We start from the raw sequence: 20,647 nt of genomic DNA on the forward strand, positions 1-20,647 counted from the left end.
AAGCTCCGCAGCAAGAATGCAAGGAGAAGCATAAATTAAAGGTGATTAAAACCTATTTAATGATTTATGGACTGGAGGAAGGCTGTGGAGGGAACTTCAGAACAACTATAACTGAGCTTATCGGCACTTTACCAGCTGGGGAATATTGAATTTCAAAAAGACGCTGTGGGCTTGCGTAGGGCTAGAAGACCAAGTCAAATAATAACACGGTCTCAAAACAAATGAAGTGAGATGCATCAGTTCTAACTCCCCTAAAGCCATAGAAAGAAAGAAAAGCTTTGATAACAGAGCATTGGAACTGGAGCAGGGAAACCAAATAAAAGAAGACATGGGGGCGCTTAAGACAGAAATTTCAGCGATTAAACAAGACACTTCACAAATGAGAATTGATTTACAAGTCTTAACATCGCGCATGGATACAATTAAACAGTGTGTTAATGTCTTGGAGAAAGTTTCATTTGCAGCTCAGAACCAGACCAACAAACGCTTACTCCAACTGCAATCTGAACTTAGAAGGAACAACCTTAAACTTATAGGTTTTAAAAACCATCCACCTGAAGGAATTCAGGCAATTGAATATACTGTGAACTGTTGAACAGAACTGTTGGAGCTACAACAACTGGATTTAAGGATGGAGATAAATGGTGTTAAAAGTTTCCCACTGAAAACCAAGAAAGCAAGAGGGGAAACATATATAACAATAATTCAATTTGCACGCACAAGGGTGCGAGATGATATTCTTAAAAATTTCTGGGGGAAATCAAATGCTAAAGCCCTTGAATGGAGGAAAAACAAAATCTATATTTTCCCAGATTATGGTCCAATGGTGGCAGAAGAAAGATGACTATTTGCCCCTGCTCGTAAGCTAGCAAGGGAATTAAAAATACAGCATTTCACAATATTCCCGGCTACTTTCTGCCTAAAGATAAATGATGAACTGCGCCGCTTTCAAAATCATGATAATGCAATATCCTATTTACAAGCAATAAATGTGGATAAAGAGCCAAGGTGAAGGGTAAGGGGGCTATTTTTTTCCTTCCTCCCTCTCCTACTTGACTTGGAAAAGGGCGGGGCAGCCACCCTCCATTTTGAAGCTCTCTTTCAACTTGACTTTCCTGATTGAAGAACCACTGACTCATGTTGATTCACCCTCTGAACAAAGCTTCCTTAGTATAGAGCTATGAAACCCCAGATAAATTAGCAATTTAATAATGGCAGTGGTACAATAAATATTACTATAAAAGCTGAACATCCGTGGAGATATTGATTTGCCATTTAATAAGTATCAAACTAAGTAATATATGTTGTTTTCTTATCTATATAAAGGGCTCCTTATGTGCCAAGTTAAAAGCGCCTATTATATATATATATGTGAACCTAGGAGCTCAAAGGGATGAACGTTTGCGTCTCCTACAGAGCGGAAGTCGTGCATTTGGTTCCCCCCCTTTTTTCGTTATTTATTTCTGTTTTATTGTTGAGTGTATTAAGTAGTTTTCTTTTTCTTTTCTTACCGTTAGTGCTAATATTATATTATTAATTGTTGGCTATTGGTATATATTTGAGCCTACCCTTTCAGAATCCTTTTTACTGTTGATAGAACTACTTTACACCTTTCTCCTTTTTTTCTCTACTTCCTTTTTTGAATATTTTCAAATAATAATTTTTTGATTGGGAATACTTAAAGTTAATTTCAGTGTGTATATAGATATAATGGGTAAAGTCTGCCTTATTTATATTTAGATATGTAAGAATGTTAATTATTCATATATTTTGTAATCCATATGTTAAATATAAGCATGGTTGATATATGACTCAGGTTGGAGCGATAATAATTTTTAGTATATTTGGTTTATATTAGGCCTTCCAAACAATTTTGCTAAAGATAAAATAGAGGACAAGAAAGCTTACAGATTAAAGTCATAATGAGAATTATAAGTATGAATGTCAAGGGGTTAAAGGAAAAGAAAAAACAAATCCTAACACTCAAATATCTACAGTCATTAAAGGCTGATATAGGTTTATTACAGGAAACACATTTGACAGAACAAGGGGCTCATGAAATGTCAGTGGGTAAAAGAAGTTCTTTCAACAAACTTAGACGAAAATGCTAGGGGAGTCACAATTTATTTTAGGAAAGGCTGGCCTTATGAAATACAAGATATAATAAGAGAGGAAAGATGGTCGATGCTTAATAATTGTAATTAGAACAGAAGGGACAGAAATAGCAATAGTAAATGTCTATGCCCCAAACACTGATGACCATAAGTTTATTCACAACTGCTTTAAGAGATTCAGCTCCCTATCTTATCAGCACTTTCTTCAGTTTAAGCTTGAATTTTGCTGTAAGAAGCTGATGATCTGAACCACAGACAGCTCCAGGTCTTGTTTTTGTTGACTTTATAGAGCTTCTCCGTCTTTGGCTGCAGAGAATATAATCAATCTGATTTTGATGCTGCCCATCTGGTGACATCCATGTGCAGAGTCATCTCTTGTGTTGTTGGAAAAGCGTGTTTGTGATGACCAGCTTGTTATCTTGGCAGAACTCTATTAGCCTTTGCCCTGCTTTGTTTGTCATTGCCTCCAGGGTTAGCATGCCCCCCTGGGGAAGGAGAATGCGGATAGGGAGCAGGAAATGGGGTGTGCAGTGATTGGGCCCCGGCTGAGACCCTCCTAGCGCAGCCGGGGCTTGGCGTTTCCCGACGCGAGCCTCTTCGCCGGACACTCTACTGCGAAATGGCCCCCCTCTCCACAATACAAGCACAGTCCCAGGGCCCGCCTCCGACTATTCTCTTGGCTAGAGAGGGAGCGGCGGGCCGCACCTACTTGCATGAGCTCCTCTTCCAACACCACTGCAGCACTGGACCCCAGGGACTCCCTCGATCTGCGCTTGGAATCTCTCTCAGACAAGCGCGTGTCAGTGTTAACACACAACGTGATAAAGTCCGTCAGGGCTGCTGGGAGGGGGGGTCACCCGAGCCAGTTCATCCTTAATGCAGGGATGAAGTCCCTGATGGAAGTGGAACCGGCAGGCAGCTTCATTCCATAGGGTGTCCGCAGCCCACCGACAGAACTCTGAGGCGTACTCGGTTCTGCAGGGCCATTTCAGCCGTCTGGGCGCGATTCGGCTCCCCAAACATGCCCTCCAGGGCGGCAATGAAGTCGTCCAAATTCCCCAGCAGAGGGTCGTCGGCCTCAAGGTACGGAGTGACCTAAGAAAGTGCCGGGCCCGGGGGGCCACCAGGTGGCGCATTGGAAGATGGCCGACAATAACATCTCTCTGACCCATACGAGGTAATTAAGAGGCTGCTATGGGAAGTATGCAGTCTTCCTACCCCCCCCCAGGAGGTGGGGGGGGCTGACTTGCCAGCGGTGTCCACAATGCACCCCCGGATCCGTGAGATGGGGGTGCCGGTCACTTGGCACGAGCCCTCGATGAGGTCAGCTCTTCCTGACGCCGATTCCAATCAGCGCGTGCTGGTTAGCTTCAGCTCGGAATTATAATTGGAAACATATGATTGGAATGAAGCTGAAGCCCATACATCAAGCAACGCTCGAGAGATAAGACTGCTGATTAATGGATCTCTGTGACCGGGAGTGATGGACGGATAAGTAAATCTTCTGATGAACTACCATTATGAGACTGCATGTTTGGAATGAAGGGGGGGTGGAGGAAAAAAACTCCCCCCCCTTTGTACTATGTGATATTAATAACCCTTCACCCCAGAAAGAAATAAGATCGTTGCGTTTTACTAGCCACAAGCAGGAATTCAAGAACTGTGTGGGATGGATTATAGCTAAAGAGAGGATTGGTAAACAATGAGAACGGAGGAAAATTTTATGACGCAGTTAAAAAATGGCGTCTCGCCAAGACAGGCTTGCCGGAGAAAGAAGGACAGGGGGAGGAGAATCAGGACCATTGGAATGAGAAGGATTGTTGGAATGTAATCTTGACCTGACAGAGCCTCCTGATATACTTGGCAAGTCTGAGAAAATTAAAGGACAGACCGAAGATTAATTTTTTTATGGAAGCGTGGAACAGCGGCTGTCCCTGAGCGATATGATCTTTGGAGAGTACAAAACCCACACAGAGGATACCTGTTTCCAATCTGCTTGTGAAAATTATCAGAGATCGCAAAGAAAGGAATATACGATAACAACAAGAAGATGAAGAAAGTAATAAAGAACTATCTGGATTGAACTGGATAGAACTGTTTAATTAAAGCAGTAATTTAAGTGATGTTTGGACTCGTTCAGAGCTTGATGTATGGGTACCCCCAACAAAATTTAAAATTTGGCTGTATAATTTGGAACTAATGTGATTTGGATAATGTGATGTGATTGGCCTGTTAATAAAAATTATTTGAAAAAAAGAAGAAAGTGCCGGGCCCGCGAGCCGGCTGACCATAAAGCACACCTGGCTCCGTGGGGTGGGAAAGTCTGCTGCACAGGTGGCGAAAATCAGCCAACACTGCCTTACAAAGCCTCAAAGAGCCCCATGCTCCCCCCTGAACCTCTCCGGCGATGGGACAGGGGGAACATGTTGGGCCGGGGCCGCAACAGGGGCCACTTGAAGTGCTTGAACCTCCCCCTGGAGTGTAGCTACCTGCGTGTGGAGGTTCTGCAGCACCGTGACATGATCAACAGGCTGGGCTCCGTCCATCTTGCACCCTGGCCAGGACATAGGTTGGTCACAGCAAACTATCATGGTCCGGTTCACGGGTGATTGAAGTCCCGGCAGGGGACGTCAGGACCGAGGGCAAGATGGTGGGGTAGGAGCAGGAACGGGGGTCCAGAAGCCAGGAGTCAGAAAGCCAAGAGTCCGAGTGTCAGAAAGCCGGGAGTCAAGAAGCCAAAGGTCCGAGGGTCAGGAAGCAAGAAGCCAAACGCAGCAAGGAATGAAGCGTGCTGCTGTGGCAGAGAGCCGAAGGGAAATGCTGACCTTATATGCCTTCCCAGCTCTTGCCACCAGGTGCTATGAGTTACCAATCGGCCTCACCTGTGAGGCCGCGCCTTGCCTCTTCAGAACAAACTTAGGAAGGCCCCAGTCCTACAAAGTCCTATTGGTCACAGGGCCTGGCTCCTGCACGCACACCTAACAAAAACAATCAAGACAGTTGCCAATCTTTCCATAAGGGGATGTCCCGGCAAATTCACCCCAATGTCAGACTGTGCAATGCTTAGATAAATTTCAAGAAACAAAAGAGTTACATCTCAGGCTCTACAGGCCTCAATTAGCATGTTAAATGTCAAAGTTCATGACAGTACAATTAGAACAAGACAGAACCAGTATGGTTTGTTTGGAAGGGTTGCTAGGAGAGAGCCTCTTCTTTCTAAAAAGAACATGGCAGCACGGTTTTGGTTTGCAAAGTTGCATCTGAACAAGCCACAGGACTTCTGGAACAATGTCCTTTGGACAGACGGGACCAAAGTGGAGGTGTTTGGCCATAATGCACATTGCTATGTTCAGCAAAAACCAAACACAGCATATCAGCACAAACACTTCATACCAACTGTCAAGCACGCTGGTGAAGGGGCGATGAATTGGGCTTGGTTTGCAGCCACAGAACCTGGGAACCTTGTAGTCATTGAGTCAACCATGAACTCCTCTGTATACCAAAGTAATCTAGAGTGAAATGTGAGACCATCTGTCCGATAGCAGATCTGTTGTCAAAAGTTTTGACAGGGAACAACTTCGGTTGCAGTTAGGCTGAAATACTGCAGCAGTGGGTTACATGAAATGGGGGAGGATGTTCAGAATTCCATTCCTCCCATGCTGCAGATGTGTGTGTGGGATTGTTCCATGTCACATGTCTGTTTACATTCCAGCACTGATTATTGGAGTCTTGTGGGCAGAAAGGGAGATACCCTGTTTCCTCTCTGTATAGCTTTTGCAGCTCTCTGTCCGAAGAAGACAGAGAGAGGAACCATGTTTTCTTTGTTCTGTTACGTTTGATTTAATTTGTAATAATTTGGCTTAGATGTTACTCCTCAAGGCTGAGCTTGTGTTTTGAACTCTGCTCATTGTGTGCTCATGTCCCTGGATATGGGCCACATCAGCGTGACGGGAGACTGGAGTGAAGAATCCCGGGCGATGCTGCGTTGGGGGGAGGCACCAGGCCTCGGCATTATCACCCAACACCTCAGGGTCTTTTCCAACTCTACAACTCTATTCTTTTATTATTCTTTCTCTAATCACCAAAGACCTATTTGAGGAATTAATTGAGAGGAATTGTGTGGTGGGGTGCACAAGTGTACTGTGAAGGGAGCGGTTAATTGCACATGCACCTGTTTACCCAGTTGTGCACTTATAAAATGAGGCTTCAGATTGAGTCCCCTCATGGGTTACTCTCTTCCAGTCTTATTACTGCCTCAATCACTACCAGTTACCAATTTGGGAATGTAGGAGGAAGCTGCCTTACACCAAGTCAGACCATTATTCCATCTAGCTCAGTGTTGCTAACTGGCAACAGCTCTCCAGGGTTTCAGATGGCAGTGTTTCCCATCTCTCCCTGGAGATGCCAAGGATGGCACCTGGGACCTTTTTCATGTAAAGCAGTTGTTCAACCACTGAACTATGGTCTTTCCCCTAAAAGTAAAGTAAAGAGATGAATTAAAAGGTAATATAGAAAGCTTCTTCATATCGAGTCAGACCATTAGTCCATCTAGCTCAGTACTGTCAACCCTGACAGACAGTGGTTCTCTGTGGTTTAAGGCAGTGATATCACACAACCCTACCTGGAGAGACCAGGGATTAAACATGGGACCTCCTGCATGCAAAGTGTGTGTTGTACCACTATGGGGCACTGTGATGTGCCCTTCCCCTAAAAATGAACTAAGATTCCAGTCCTTGTGGTTCTGAATTAAAGGCTGGCTTAACTATGGACATAGGGAACTGTGTTATACTTGGTCCATCTAGCTCAGTATGGTCCACACTGACTGGCAGCGACTCTCCATGGTTTCAGGCAGGGAACATTCCTGACCCTACCTGGAGATTCCAGGAACTGAACCTGGGACCTTTTGCATACAAGGCTCTACTGCTGAGCTACAGCTCTTCCTCAATTTCTTACCATGCCAAGTTCAAGGTTCTTGTGTTAATCCACAAAGCCCTAAACAACTTGAACCCAGGAGACTAAACAAACTCAGAAGAGATAATAACTTGTTGAAAGAATAAAAACTTAAACCTGATAAAAGTTATAATGCATTGGAGTACCAGGTGCAAGGCCTAAGTAATCTTTGTATGCACAGTAGTTATAAAAAACTTTGCATGCGGATAAATGCCCAATATAAAAAGCATTATACTCAAATGTTAACATGAGCAATAAAATCTCCTCATGGAATGTGTATGGCCTGGGAAATCAGATTAAAAGGAGAAGGGTTTGGAATGAATTGAAACAAAAACCTTCAGATTGTATTTTCCTACAAGAAACCCAATGAAAAAACAATTAGAATCAAAGCCATTAATGAATCAATCTAAGGTGACATTGCACTCTGCTGCTGAAAATTCAATATTTGGATCTCTCCACATATTACATTTAAAAGAAGACATTTTAAAAGACCCAGGAGGACCTGAAAGGCATCTTAAATTGTCAAAAATTAACTTTGGGCTCAATTTATAGTTCAAATGTGGGGCAATAAGAATTCCTATATTTTCATACATGCAGAAGGAAAGGAATTTAATTTTAGAAATAATACTTATTGATTTATTGTGGATTGATAATTTGTTGAGTAACCTCACTTGTAGATACTGGAAATGTTAAAATATTGTATGTGCAAGAATTGGCAAGTGGATAGCTGATGGTTAAGGATAATAAGTTTTTTAAAAAATTGTAATAGGAGTGTGGAGGTAACGCTCCACTTTGCGAAAGCAAACCTCACACCAAACATGCAACAGTATGTCAAAGAGCGTTGTGCCTGCTTTCCCTGACCTTTTGCTTTCTTGGCTAGAAAACAGGGTTTTTCCCGACCTTTTGTCCTTTCACAATTTGTTTGTTAGACATAACACTTGGCTGGAGCATGACCGGGAACGCAGACGTAATCAAGATGGGGAACATCTGAGGGAAACACCTGCTGACACGTGTATTTGCAAACGCTGTAAATGTGCTTAGATGGGAAAACGTTAAGTTCAGGGTGGTTTCACTACTGTTTCCAATTGTTGACTTCTGCTAATAAAAGGAGCCTCTACAGAGCTAGCCGGCAGCTTGTTTGTAGCATGCATGTCAGCTTGCTCCTGCACAGCTCACGTGCATTCAACCTCCTGTCGTCTCCGTTATTCCTACAAGAAGGTTAATTGCAAGGAATGGAATGTGAGTTAGAAATAACTGGGAAAATAATGCAGCAACAAGAGGAAATTATGGACACATTGACGATGGTGTGCGGGAAACCAATCTTTGGAAAAATTGCATTAAATTTGCTTTAATTTGTGGTTGAGTTGGTAAAATTTAGAAAATAATTAAAAACGATTTGGCAGCTAGTCTGCATCCTCCAGGCTTGTTTGGGCTTTTGGTGCAATATGAAAACACACCATAGCCAATGATGCATCATGATGCCTTCAACTCTCTGGGAAAGTCTAGCATCCACCACCCTGAGCAGCTCCCAACACTCACAAGAATGGCCCTTGAGGACAATGCAAGTATGAGGTGGCTGACATGATGTTGTGCCGCCTGGTGCCTGAAGAGTTTCACTTTTTCCCCCATGAATGAGGGTCATCCACTCTGCACATGGCACCTGTCTACAGAGACCCATTCAACAGGAGAGCTCCCATTCTTCCACTGACCACAGTGGGTGTGGGGGAGAGGGCAGGAGCACCTGAGCAGGGGCGTCCCCCACAGCTGGATGCAGAGTTATGTGGAGAAAGAGCTGTAAATCACAGATTCCCTTTCCCTGGAAATTCAGACAGTTCCCCATGTATAGGTGTCACCTGGAAGCCCTGGACCTGCAGGTAATAAATTTATTAATAACTGTACAATGGTTGCAGTGTTGGACTTAAGAGCTGGTAAAGCACCCAGTGTCAAGCTTCGGAGAAATGGCTTCCTCCCTCCCTTTGGCCATGCATCAGCAGAACAAAGAATTAGAGTCCCTTACCAGTTTAAGATTGTTTAATGATCAGAGCAAAAGAACAACACAGCCATTCTTGGAGGAAAGGTGCTCCCAATTAAGCTTCCCTCCTACTTACCCCCACTTTATCTTCATCACTTCCCCTTCTTGCCACCTGATCTTGCAACCACTGAGCCTTCTGCATAGCAGCTCTCCTTACCCTGGGAGATATAGGCTGGACACTTTCCAGCAAAGGGGAGTGAGTTATCTCTCTCTCTTCCTGTTCTGCTTTTCCTAGCTGTTCCCCACTCAGCTTTGCCCAGCTGTTGTTTTCCAAACTATGTCCCTCTGCAAACTAATTCTCTAAATCTATACTACTCCATTGTTCCAGGGCAGCTTCAGGATCCTGGTCAGGAGCAGGAAGAGGTGGAGGTTCCCACCATTCCTCTTCAGAGCTGTAATCCTCAGTCTGGTCTCACACCCCCCCCCCTCCTCTAAAGCTCTCCTCCTCCTCCCTCCACTCAGCCAGTTTGGGTTTATGGGGGTGACCTGCATGCACCCTTTGCAATTAGAGTGCATGAACCTGCTCTGCATGCTCCCATGATCGCTCTGCTGACCCATACCTTTTCCACCCAATCAAGTACTACAACTTCTTCCGTCGCCACTGAGAGTCTAAAATCTGCTCTACCTCATATTCCTCCTCTCCTTCCACTATGACAGGAGGTGGAGGAGCTGCCGTAGGAGTCTGATACGGATGTGCAGGCACCACCGTTGATAACAAAGATCTGTGGAACATGGGGTGAATCTTCATGAATGCAGGCAACTTGAGTCTAAAAGTCACAGGATTAATCTAGTCTATCACTTCAAACGGACCCACTCTCTGATGCTCTAATTTCTTGCATCTGCCTGTTTGCGGCAAATCGCATGTTGACAACCACACTTGATTCCCCACCTTGATCTCACGGCCAGGCTGGTGGTAAGCATCAGCTGCCTGCTTATAGGCCTCTTTGGTACAGTTCAGATGCTCCTTTAGTAACTCATGGATGGCTGCCAACTCCTCTATGAATTCTTCTGCGGCTAGCACTGACAAGGTGTCAGTTGGTGATGGGAGTGAGGATGGCATCTGTAGCTAATGAAGGGGGTCTGCTGAGTTGAAATGTGCAGGGCGTTATTGTAGGCGCACCGGATCCGCTAAGGGGAGCTTGGCTACCCAATCATCTTGCTAGTAGTTTACGTAACACCTCAGGTATTGCTGCAATGTAGCGTTAGTCCTCTCTGACTCTCCATTCATCTTGGGATGCCTGACAGAAGAAAGGCAGATTTCCACCTTGAGTAACTGCATGAGCTTTTACCAAAACTGCAAAGTGAATTGGGTTCTATGATCTGGAATTACTCTAAGGGGGAAGCCCATGCAACTTGAAGATGGGATCTACGAAAAGTTGTGCTGTTGGTAGTCCTTTACAAGGCCCGAAGTGCGCCATCTTGGTGAACAAATCGACTACTACCCGGATCACTGTTTGCTGCTGTGACCTAGGGCGATCTGTTATGAAATCCATAGCGATGGTTTCCCAAGAACCCTGCAGGGTAGGCAGCGGTTGTAGGAAGCCCACTGAAGCAGCCTTGGGTCCCTTGGCCCATTGACATGTCTCACAGGCTTTCACATACTCCTTCACCTCCTCTCTTACTCTTGGCCACCAAAACTGCTGTGTCACCTGGTATAACATCTTGTACTGTCCAAAGTGACCCGCTGTGGGGTTCTCCTGGCATTGACACTAGTCCTTGGCTCTAAGGTCTCCCATGGGAATGTAGAGAGCTTCTCCTTTGTACAAGAGTCCCTCTTTCTCCGAGAAGCCCTTTGCCCCGCCAGTCTCTCCTTGTTGTTGTTTAGTCGTTTAGTCGTGTCCGACTCTTCGTGACCCCATGGACCAGAGCACGCCAGGCACTTCTGTCTTCCACTGTCTCCTGCAGTTTGGTCAGACTCATGTTTGTAGCTTCGAGAACACTGTCCAACCATCTCGTCCTCTGTCGTCCCCTTCTCCTTGTGCCCTCCATCTTTCCCAACATCAGGGTCTTTTCCAGGGAGTCTTCTCTTCTCATGAGGTGGCCAAAGTATTGGAGCCTCAGCTTCACGATCTGTCCTTCCAGTGAACACTCAGGGCTGATTTCCTTAAGAATGGATGCGTTTGATCTTCTTGCAGTCCATGGGATTCTCAAGAGTCTCCTCCAGCACCATAATTCAAAAGCATCAATTCTTCGGCGATCAGCCTTCTTGATGGTCCAGCTCTCACTTCCATACATCACTACTGGGAAAACCATGGCTTTAACTATGCGGACCTTTGTTGGCAAGGTGATGTCTCTGCTTTTTAAGATGCTGTCTAGGTTTGCCATCGCCTTTCTCCCAAGGAGCAGGCGTCTTTTAATTTCGTGGCTACTGTCACCATCTGCAGTGATCATGGAGCCCAAGAAAGTAAAATCTCTCACTGCCTCCATTTCCTCCCCTTCTATTTGCCAGGAGGTGATGGGCCCAGTGGCCATGATCTTCGTTTTTTTGATGTTGAGCTTCAGACCATATTTTGCGCTCTCCTCTTTCACCCTCATTAAAAGGTTCTTTAATTCCTCCTCACTTTCTGCCATCAAGGTTGTGTCATCTGCATATCTGAGGTTGTTGATATTTATTCCGGCAATCTTAATTCTGGCTTGGGATTCATCCAGCCCAGCCTTTCGCACGATGAATTCTGCATATAAGTTAAATAAGCAGGGAGACAATATACAGCCTTGCCGTACTCCTTTCCCAATTTTGAACCAATCAGTTGTTCCATATCCAGTACTAACTGTAGCTTCTTGTCCCACATAGAGATTTCTCAGGAGACAGATGAGGTAATCAGGCACTCCCATTTCTTTAAGAACTTGCCATAGTTTGCTGTGGTCGACACAGTCAAAGGCTTTTGCATAGTCAATGAAGCAGAAGTAGATCTCTTTCTGGAACTCTCTAGCTTTCTCCATAATCCAGCGTATGTTTGCAATTTGGTCTCTGGTTCCTCTGCCTCTTCTAAATCCAGCTTGCACTTCTGGGAGTTCTCGGTCCATATACTGCTTAAGCCTTCCTTGTAGAATTTTAAGCATAACCTTGCTAGCGTGTGAAATGAGTGCAATTGTGCGGTAGTTGGAGCATTCTTAGTCTCTCCTTACAACGCAGTTAATTTGCCTCCAGCGAAATTATCATCTCTTGTCCGCTGTAGAAATTCTGTGCTATCCCCTACCGATCCTACAGCCAACTGCAGGTGTGTTGGCTTCAAGATATGCCTATATACTGAGACTGGTTCAAGCTCCTGGTACTCTGGCTTCCTCAAAAGGGCATCTGCCCCCTGATTCTGACTCCCAGCCACATACTGGACTCTGAAATCAAACCTGGCAAAGACCTGCGCCCAGCGAGTTTCGCACCTGGCACAAGGTCTATTTTATGGGGTGGCAACTTGTCTGCTTCTTTTTCACAAAAGACATCTCGGAAGGACTGGTATTCTTGGGGCAGTTGGCTCTCCTTACCCATTAAGGACCCAGCACTCCTGCACCCAATACTGCTGCAACTTCCAAGGGTCTGTAGCCCAAAAAATGTTGGGAAAAAGCACCAAGGCAAAAGCCAGCTCCAGATTGCTGGAATGCAAAACAGGATGTTGTGGTTTGAAGATGTACTGTTGGGGAAAAGGTGGAGCCTATTCTCTGTACTGAGCACCGGATGTTAGCTCAGTGTGTCATCTGACCTGTGCTGGAAGTACAGGGGAGGAGTTGTGACTCTTCTGATGGAGTCTGAAGGGAACAGTCACATTTCTATGTACTGTTGAGTGACAGGAATAAAACATGTAGAAAGGACTCCTGTCTGTCTCATTTCTCCTCCCTGGGAGAATGCAGGGAGGGAGAGAGAAGCAGAGAAGCAGAGGGTGTGTTCTTCTCACGACTAATGAGAAGAATCGCCGGGTTTGTTTACCTAGCCTGCCGGGATCGCAGACGGACGGTAGACACAGTATCTTGCTCAATTGCCTCGGGGGAGGCCAGGTACCTCTGCCTGTGAGCTGAAGATACTAACATATGGCAGCCTTCGGATGGTTTCGATTCATCGGACATCTGCATGAGAGGCTGGTGGATTGTCCTCCTCTGCTCCAAGGGAGAAGGCAAGCGTCTGAAAGAAGCCAGAGGCTCAACAGACAGCTGGTGGAAAGAAGAGGTGTTTTCCAGAGCAACAAAGTTCAAGGTATGCTGCATTTCGGGCTATAAGTGTGAACGCAGTTCGATTAATTCACTGGTTCACGGGGAGCTGCGTTTTGGAAAAATACAGCTCCGGGAGAAGAGGCCTGCAGCTTGAAGGCTGAAGCCTGCATTCCACAAATTCTTGTGGTTGATTAACTGTCCTATTGAAATGCATTGTTGCTAAGTAACGGAAAGTTGGAAAGTTACTGGCAAAGGGGCTGGACTGTGAGTGTGAGCCTGGGAAAGCGAAACAAAATCAGAGAATGTTTTGGCTACAAGTTCACGTGCCCTTGGAAGGGACTTTTCATAGCAGCCAGAGTTTAGCTGCCAGGTGCAAAAGACCGTAAACAACTTGCAGTTTGCTGCGTGAGAAAGAAAAAAACAACTGTTGGATTTTACAGCTTGTTTGAAAGTGAGAGAGGCTTGGATTCAAAATGGATGCCAAGAAGGGGGAGACTTGCCTAACTCATCTCCCCTGACCAGAGACAGTTATTCATCAGGGTCTGGATGGATAACTACCCCAGAAGGGGTGAGCCAAGATGATGCTGGCCAAGTTCCTAAGAGCTCAACGAAAGCTGAGGAGAGCTTTGACCCCAGAGGGGAGAGTGCAGGAACTGTGGCTGTTGGAACTGTTGGTGTTCCTGAACAAGGTGCAATGGGTGTTGCTGACAGGGGGAGGGAAGAACAGAGTTCAAATCTCCCTACTGCTGATGCTACTGGAGAGCATGGAGTAGCATTGAGTGCTGTCCGATGCTACAATTGTGGACAGACTGGGCATCTACAGCGAAACTGTAAGAAGCCGCGCCAGTCAAGAAGAGCAAAGAGCAGCTCTACGAAGCCTGAGGCGTCAGGCAAAAGCCGTACCAAGTGCCAGGTGAAACCTGCAAAGGCTATGATGGCGAAAGGAACCACGCCAGATGTTGGGAACTCGTTCATAATTGACACGGGCACGACGGTTCATATGTGCCCGCACAGACAACTGTTTTCGACGTTGAAGAAGCAAAGCTTCGCTGTGAAACAGGCCAACGGTCAAGAGTTGGAAGCAACAGGAATTGGGACTGTGTATCTTGAGAGTCTGAACTTGACTATAAGTGACGTTTACCTGGTTCCAGAACTGAGATTTAATCTGCTGAGCGTGTCGCAGATTGCAAAGAAAGGACTGAAACTGTCCTATGATGCTAAAAGCTGCAAGATCTACAAAGATGGAGAACTGTTTCTTACTGCCAAAGAGAAAGATGGACTGTATTTGTTGACTTTTGATCAAAGTGATTACATGAAATGTAATTCTTCTGCTTCTAACGAAATCTCTCTTGCAGGTGTGACCAGTGTGAGCACCAGGAAGGTGACGAAGAAGGTCGACAGAGCATTTCAGCGGGTGTATGCTGATGTGATTGGTCCTCTAGAACCATCTAGGGGCAATGCAAAATATTACCTTTTGTGTGTGGATTGTTTCACTAATTATTCTTGGGTTTATATGATGGAGAAACCGCAAGAAACTTTAGAAAAGTTTCAGGAGTTTTGTGACAAGGTTAAAAGTATGCATGATGCTAACATTGATTGTCTTTTCACAGATGACAAACAAGTTTTTCTGTTACAGAAGTTTCAGAAGTTCCTGGATGGAAAAGGGATAGACCACAAAGTTGCTGTTTCGCCAGAAGCGTGGAACAGGGGGGTCTGTGTAAGGGTGAACAAAGAATTGCAAAAGGGGATGAATGCGCAATTGCTGAGTTCACATTTGCCGCATGGATATTGGGCCGAATCGCTAGCGTCCTATCTTCATGTGTGGTTGAGAAAGGTCTCAACAGAGTTGGGATGTTCTCCTTTTGAGAAGCTGTTCAATAGAAAACCTTCTATTGCCTACTTTAAGGTTTTCGGGTCTCATGTGAGAACAGAAGCTCCAGGTGGAGTAAAGAATGCCAGAGGCATTTTTGTGGGTTATGAAAAGGGTCTCTACAGAGTAATTTTGTCTGAATCTGGTCAGGTGATTCTCACAAAGTTTCTAGAGAGTGCTCCAGAGCAAGAGCGGGTTGTAGAACACACATTTCCCACAGGAAACGATTCAGATGATGATGATGATTTTTCTGATGTCACAGATTACAGTGGTACTGACGATGACAGTGATAGCTCAGAGAGTTCAGTTGTAACGGTCATTGAGAGAAAATCTCACACAATGGATAGACCTTCACAGGTGAAGGAAGAACCACTGATTGCTACTGGTTCTCAACAGAGTCCAAAGGTTGAACCAGTGAGCACAGAGGATCAGAACCTCATACGCAGGTCTGAGAGAGTTACAAAGGGTGTACCACCAAAGAGGTACTCAAAAGAGTTTGCTAACTTAGCTGTTGCGTGTGTTGCTATTGTTAACAACTCAAAGCAGGTTGAAGCAGTGTCTAAGTCAGAGACAAAGACACAACAGAGGGTAGCTAGCCAAGGTAATGCAGAAGCACTCATTCCTTGGAAGCCAGACAACCAGAGAGGTACACTGGTGAAACCAGTGGTGGGGAGTTCCAAGGGTGGAACTGAAACAACAGGGGACTGTTATATGTATAACAACTGTTTGTTCTCTTCTCTGGATCATGTTTTGCCAATTGATGCTTTTGGGGGAGGATGTTGGGAAAAAGCACCAAGGCAAAAGCCAGCTCCAGATTGCTGGAATGCAAAACAGGATGTTGTGGTTTGAAGATGTACTGTTGGGGAAAAGGTGGAGCCTATTCTCTGTACTGAGCACCGGATGTTAGCTCAGTGTGTCATCTGACCTGTGCTGGAAGTACAGGGGAGGAGTTGTGACTCTTCTGATGGAGTCTGAAGGGAACAGTCACATTTCTATGTACTGTTGAGTGACAGGAATAAAACATGTAGAAAGGACTCCTGTCTGTCTCATTTCTCCTCCCTGGGAGAATGCAGGGAGGGAGAGAGAAGCAGAGAAGCAGAGGGTGTGTTCTTCTCACGACTAATGAGAAGAATCGCCGGGTTTGTTTACCTAGCCTGCCGGGATCGCAGACGGACGGTAGACACAGTATCTCGCTCAATTGCCTCGGGGGAGGCCAGGTACCTCTGCCTGTGAGCTGAAGATACTAACATATTGAGGTGACAATACGCTGAAGCAAACATTATGGATCTCTGTCCCCAGGCGATAACAGGATCATGTCTGGACAACTAGGTCATCCCCAAGACTAGAAGGTATGTGGCCAGCTTTGCCACGTGGAAAATAGCTTGCTCACAGTGGCCAGGTAGCTCCAAGTTGAAAGGCACGGTTGCACAAGAGACCACCCCTGACACCAGGGGTCTCCCATCTATGGTTTGTACTTTCAATGGGGTGGATAATTTATGCATGGATATGCCATGTTCCTTAGCAAATTCCACATCCACAAAATCCGCTGAGGAACCTGAGTCTATGAGAGCTCGCAACTGCATTCTGCGCCCATTTGGGAACTGTAGCACAGCAAGCACTGTGAGACTGGGAACCGCCCATGGAGATGGAGGCTCTGCAGCTGACCTTCCTCCCAGTTCTGGGCCTCTTACTGGAACTGGGGTCGGCCGTTTCCTGCCTGCTGTCCCACAGGGTGGCCCTCCCTCCACACTAGCTCCAGAAAGAGATCTCACTGGGGTTTTGGCTGGCAATTCCTGGCCGTGTGGTTAGTTTTCCCACAATAACAGGAGAGCCGCTCCCTTCTCCTCCTCTCTTTCTCCTCTGTGGCCACATGTGGCACCCACAAGCAGTGCCAAGCTGCATCGGCTCTTCTTCTGGCTCGCTCCTTGGCAACCCTTCCCCCCCCCGGCTCTCTGACATGAAGGATAGGCATGCCCCCCAATTTCACTGGCATCCAGAAAAGGGGCTTCCATTCCTCTTTCCTCTCTTGCAGCCTTTGATCCATTCTCAACGTCATGTGCATAAGCTCCTCCAGGGAAGAGGGAGGGGCCATCCTAGCCAGCTCATCTAGCAGAGTCCCATTTAGCCCCGCCCGATAAACCGCCATTAGAGCCTCCTGACTCCAATTTAATTCTTGTGCGATTAAATTGAATTCCGTGGTGTAAAGCATTACAGAGGAGTCCCCTTGACACAATATCAGAATTTTCCTGTTGGCAGCGGATTGACATTCAGGGTCTTGGAACATCAAATCCAGCTGCATCATAAAACTGTTCAAATCCGACAAACATTGGTGCTGATTAACCATTAGGGGTATTACCCAGCGTCTTGCTGCTCCTTCTAAGAGGTTAATCAGAAATAAAACATGCTCAGAATCATCTTTGAATTCTGTCCCCCCCCCCGCACTCTGAAGAGCAACGTCATATTCGCTTTGAACCCTGGATAATCCATCACTTTGTCACTGAACTTAGCTGGGGTGATGGGGGGGGGTCCTCACAGCTCGCCTCACCAATTATTGCATGCTTGCCAGGTGCTGCTGATTTACTGTGTTTGTCAGACTTTCTACATGACCTCTGAGTACCAAATTCTGTTGTATTAGCCACTGTATCTATGCTTCTTCAGTCTCACCGCTGGCCTGTGGCCCAGCCAGTGCTGCAGCACCCAATGGCAAAGGAAGGTGTGGGTGTGGGCTGCCCTGGGTGTCATCACTAAGGGAGGGGGACAAAAATAACTCCTGCACTTCTCCGCCTTCCTTGCCTGCTCGCTTTGGCACAGTAAGTCTCTGCGGAGGAAAGCCACTTCCCTCTGCAGGAACCGGGAGAGTCTCAGTGCAGCCAGAAGGGCAGAGAGTGAGGCTCCCCCTGGAGGCCAGGAGCGGAGGTGGGAAACTTTCTGCCAGGTTTCAGCTGCCTGGAAGGTTTCTAAGGCTTGAATGAGTTGAAATGGGCTGAGGCTGTTTGGGACAGGTTTCCTCAAGGGCTGCTTTTCTGGTATTGTTGGGGGTGGTGTGGGAGTGAGTTAATACTTTTTGCTGGGTCTGGGTTGCTCTGGGTTTTATGACTGCATGGTGCAAAGTGATGCTACTTAGTTATTTACTGTGTATTTATTTAATATATTTATATCCATCCTTTCTCCAAGTTGGAATTCAACTTCAAACTTTTAAAATCATCATTATGTAAAATGTAATTTAATAAAAACAAACTAGTTAAAAACAATAAGTAAAACACATTAAAACACATTTTGAACCAGCAATTAAAATCCAGTTTGCCCTGACAGCAACCCAGTGATTACAGTTGCAATCGAAATTATTCAACCTGCATTGCAAATCATGTTTATTACAGACTTTCAGCTGTTTGCAATGAGCAAATCAAACAAAAGCAATTGAAATAATAATAATAATAATAGTAATAGTAATAATAGTAGTAGTAATAATAATAATAATAATAATAATAATAATAATAATTTATTTATACCCCACCCATCTGGCTGGGCTTCCCCAGCCACTCTGGGCGGCTTCCAACAAAATATTAAAATACTGTAATACATCAAACATTAAAAGCTTCCCTAAACAGGGCTGCCTTCAGATGTCTTCTAAAAGTCTGGTAGTTGTTGTTCTCTTGGACATCTGGTGGGAGGGCGTTCCACAGGGTGGGTGCCACTACCGAGAAGGCCCTCTGCCTGGTTCCCTGTAACTTGGCTTCTCGATGGGGGTGGAGATGCTCCTTCAGGTATATTGGACTGAGGCTGTTTAGGGCTTTAAAGGTCAGCACCAACACTTTGAATTGTGCCCAGAAATGTACTGGGAGCCAACGTAGGTCTTTCAGGACCGGTGTTACGTGGTCTCAGCGGCCGCTCCCAGTCACCAGTCTAGCTGTCACATTCTGGATTAGTTGTAGTTTCCGGGTCACCTTCAATGGTAGCCCCACATAGAGCGCACTGCAGTAGTCCAAGCGACAGATAACAAGAGCATAAGATGCTTCAAGTGTTCTCCCCAAATTCAGCTGAAATTGCAACTTATACTGGCTTCTCTAGTCTCACTATTATTCAACCCCCTGAATAGAATCCCTCACAACAGCACAAATACAACAGGTGTTGTCTCAAGCACACTTGATGCAACTAATCAAGGGTTCCGTCAGTTGCACCAGGTGTGCTTGAGCTGGAACACATGAAATACCTAAGCTGGCTATGGGGTTGCTGAGTGTCAAAACTGAATGCATGTTAGAAATATGGCTAAGTCAAGAGAATGGTCCAAGAAGGTAAAAGAAGAGATTATCGTCCTTCACAAACAAGAAGCAAGATACAAAAAGATAGCAAAAGGCACTGAATGTTCCTAAAGACATCATTGGAAGCATAGTTCACAGGTTCAAAGTTAAAGGAACAGTGGTTACAGTACCTGGAAGAGGAAGAAAAATGAAGCCTTCTGTGGCAACAACCATATTTCTGAGAAGGCAGGCTGGGAAAACCCCTTGAGTGACTGCAAAACAGCTGCAGCAATACTTGGTGGCAGCAGGCACTGGGGTTTCAGCGAGCAAAGTAAGGCATGTACTAAACACACAAGGTTTCCATGCCACCAGAACTCCAAGACGTACACCACTACTGACCAAAAAGCACAATGAAAGTCGATTCCAATATGCTCAAGATCATATAAATAAGCTACAGAAGTTTTGGGATTCTGTTCTGTGGAGTGATGAAACAAAATTGGAACTTTTCAGCCCCATGAATCAGCGCTGTGTCTGGAGGAAGAAGAATGAAGCATACACTGAAAAGAACACTCCGCCTACAGTGAAGCATGGTGGTGGCTCGGTGATGCTCTGGGGCTGCTTTGCATCCGTTGTGTTGAGCTATATCAATTGCTTTTGTTTGATTTGCTCATTGCAAACAGCTGAAAGTCTAACTTTTGATAATGAACCTGATTTGCAATGGGGTTTGAATAATTTTGATTGCAACTGCAGAATCCTCTGCTGCATAGTTTCCCAAGGCTTGTCTGAATGGGAAGGGCTTAGTCTGCTGATGGAATAATAAAAAAAGGGAGCTAGTCTACCCGCTCTTGGGAAGGATTTCCACAATATGGGGAAACCCACCAAAAAGGCAATCTCTTGTGTCACCATCGACTGTGCCTCTAGTATTGATGGAAGACCGAAACTTGATACCAGCACATAGGAAAAACTCCCAAAATCAGGCAACGCAGAACCACCTTCCCATAGTTAAAGTGTTAACATTCCCATGCATATAAATATTTATTGCAGGGGGTTGGATTAGAATACTCTTGGGGGTCCCTTCCAACTTTACAATTCTATGATTCACACTGCTTACCTTTGCCTATGACCAAGCCACATTTGTCAGCTGGCACTGTGTAGGTGATTTCCTGTATGCCCCCAGGGGTGCCAATGCTCCAGTCTCCACGTCCGTGCCCCCTTCCCCGAGCCACAACAAGGCTTCCAAAACCATCACGCTCCTTGAAGTGGGAAGAAAATGACACACTCATTAACATCCTGGGATTTAGAA

At 45.5% G+C, this 20,647-nt stretch overlaps 1 protein-coding gene across 6 annotated transcripts in view; it reads right to left on the bottom strand.

Annotated features, from left to right (window-relative positions):
- LOC308467742 (far upstream element-binding protein 3-like) overlaps positions 1 to 20,647 on the bottom strand; it is a 312,914-nt gene that overhangs the window by 101,791 nt on the left and 190,476 nt on the right. For all 6 annotated transcript variants that reach the window (XM_080989443.1, XM_080989441.1, XM_080989444.1 and 3 more), the window contains one exon: positions 20,456 to 20,597. In XM_080989443.1, coding sequence (XP_080845569.1) covers positions 20,456 to 20,597 — 142 coding nt within the window. The remainder of the gene's footprint in view (positions 1 to 20,455; positions 20,598 to 20,647) is intronic.

This window comes from Podarcis pityusensis (genome assembly GCF_964106645.2).
Source record: "Podarcis pityusensis genome assembly, chromosome: W".
Taxonomy (NCBI): domain Eukaryota; kingdom Metazoa; phylum Chordata; class Lepidosauria; order Squamata; family Lacertidae; genus Podarcis; species Podarcis pityusensis.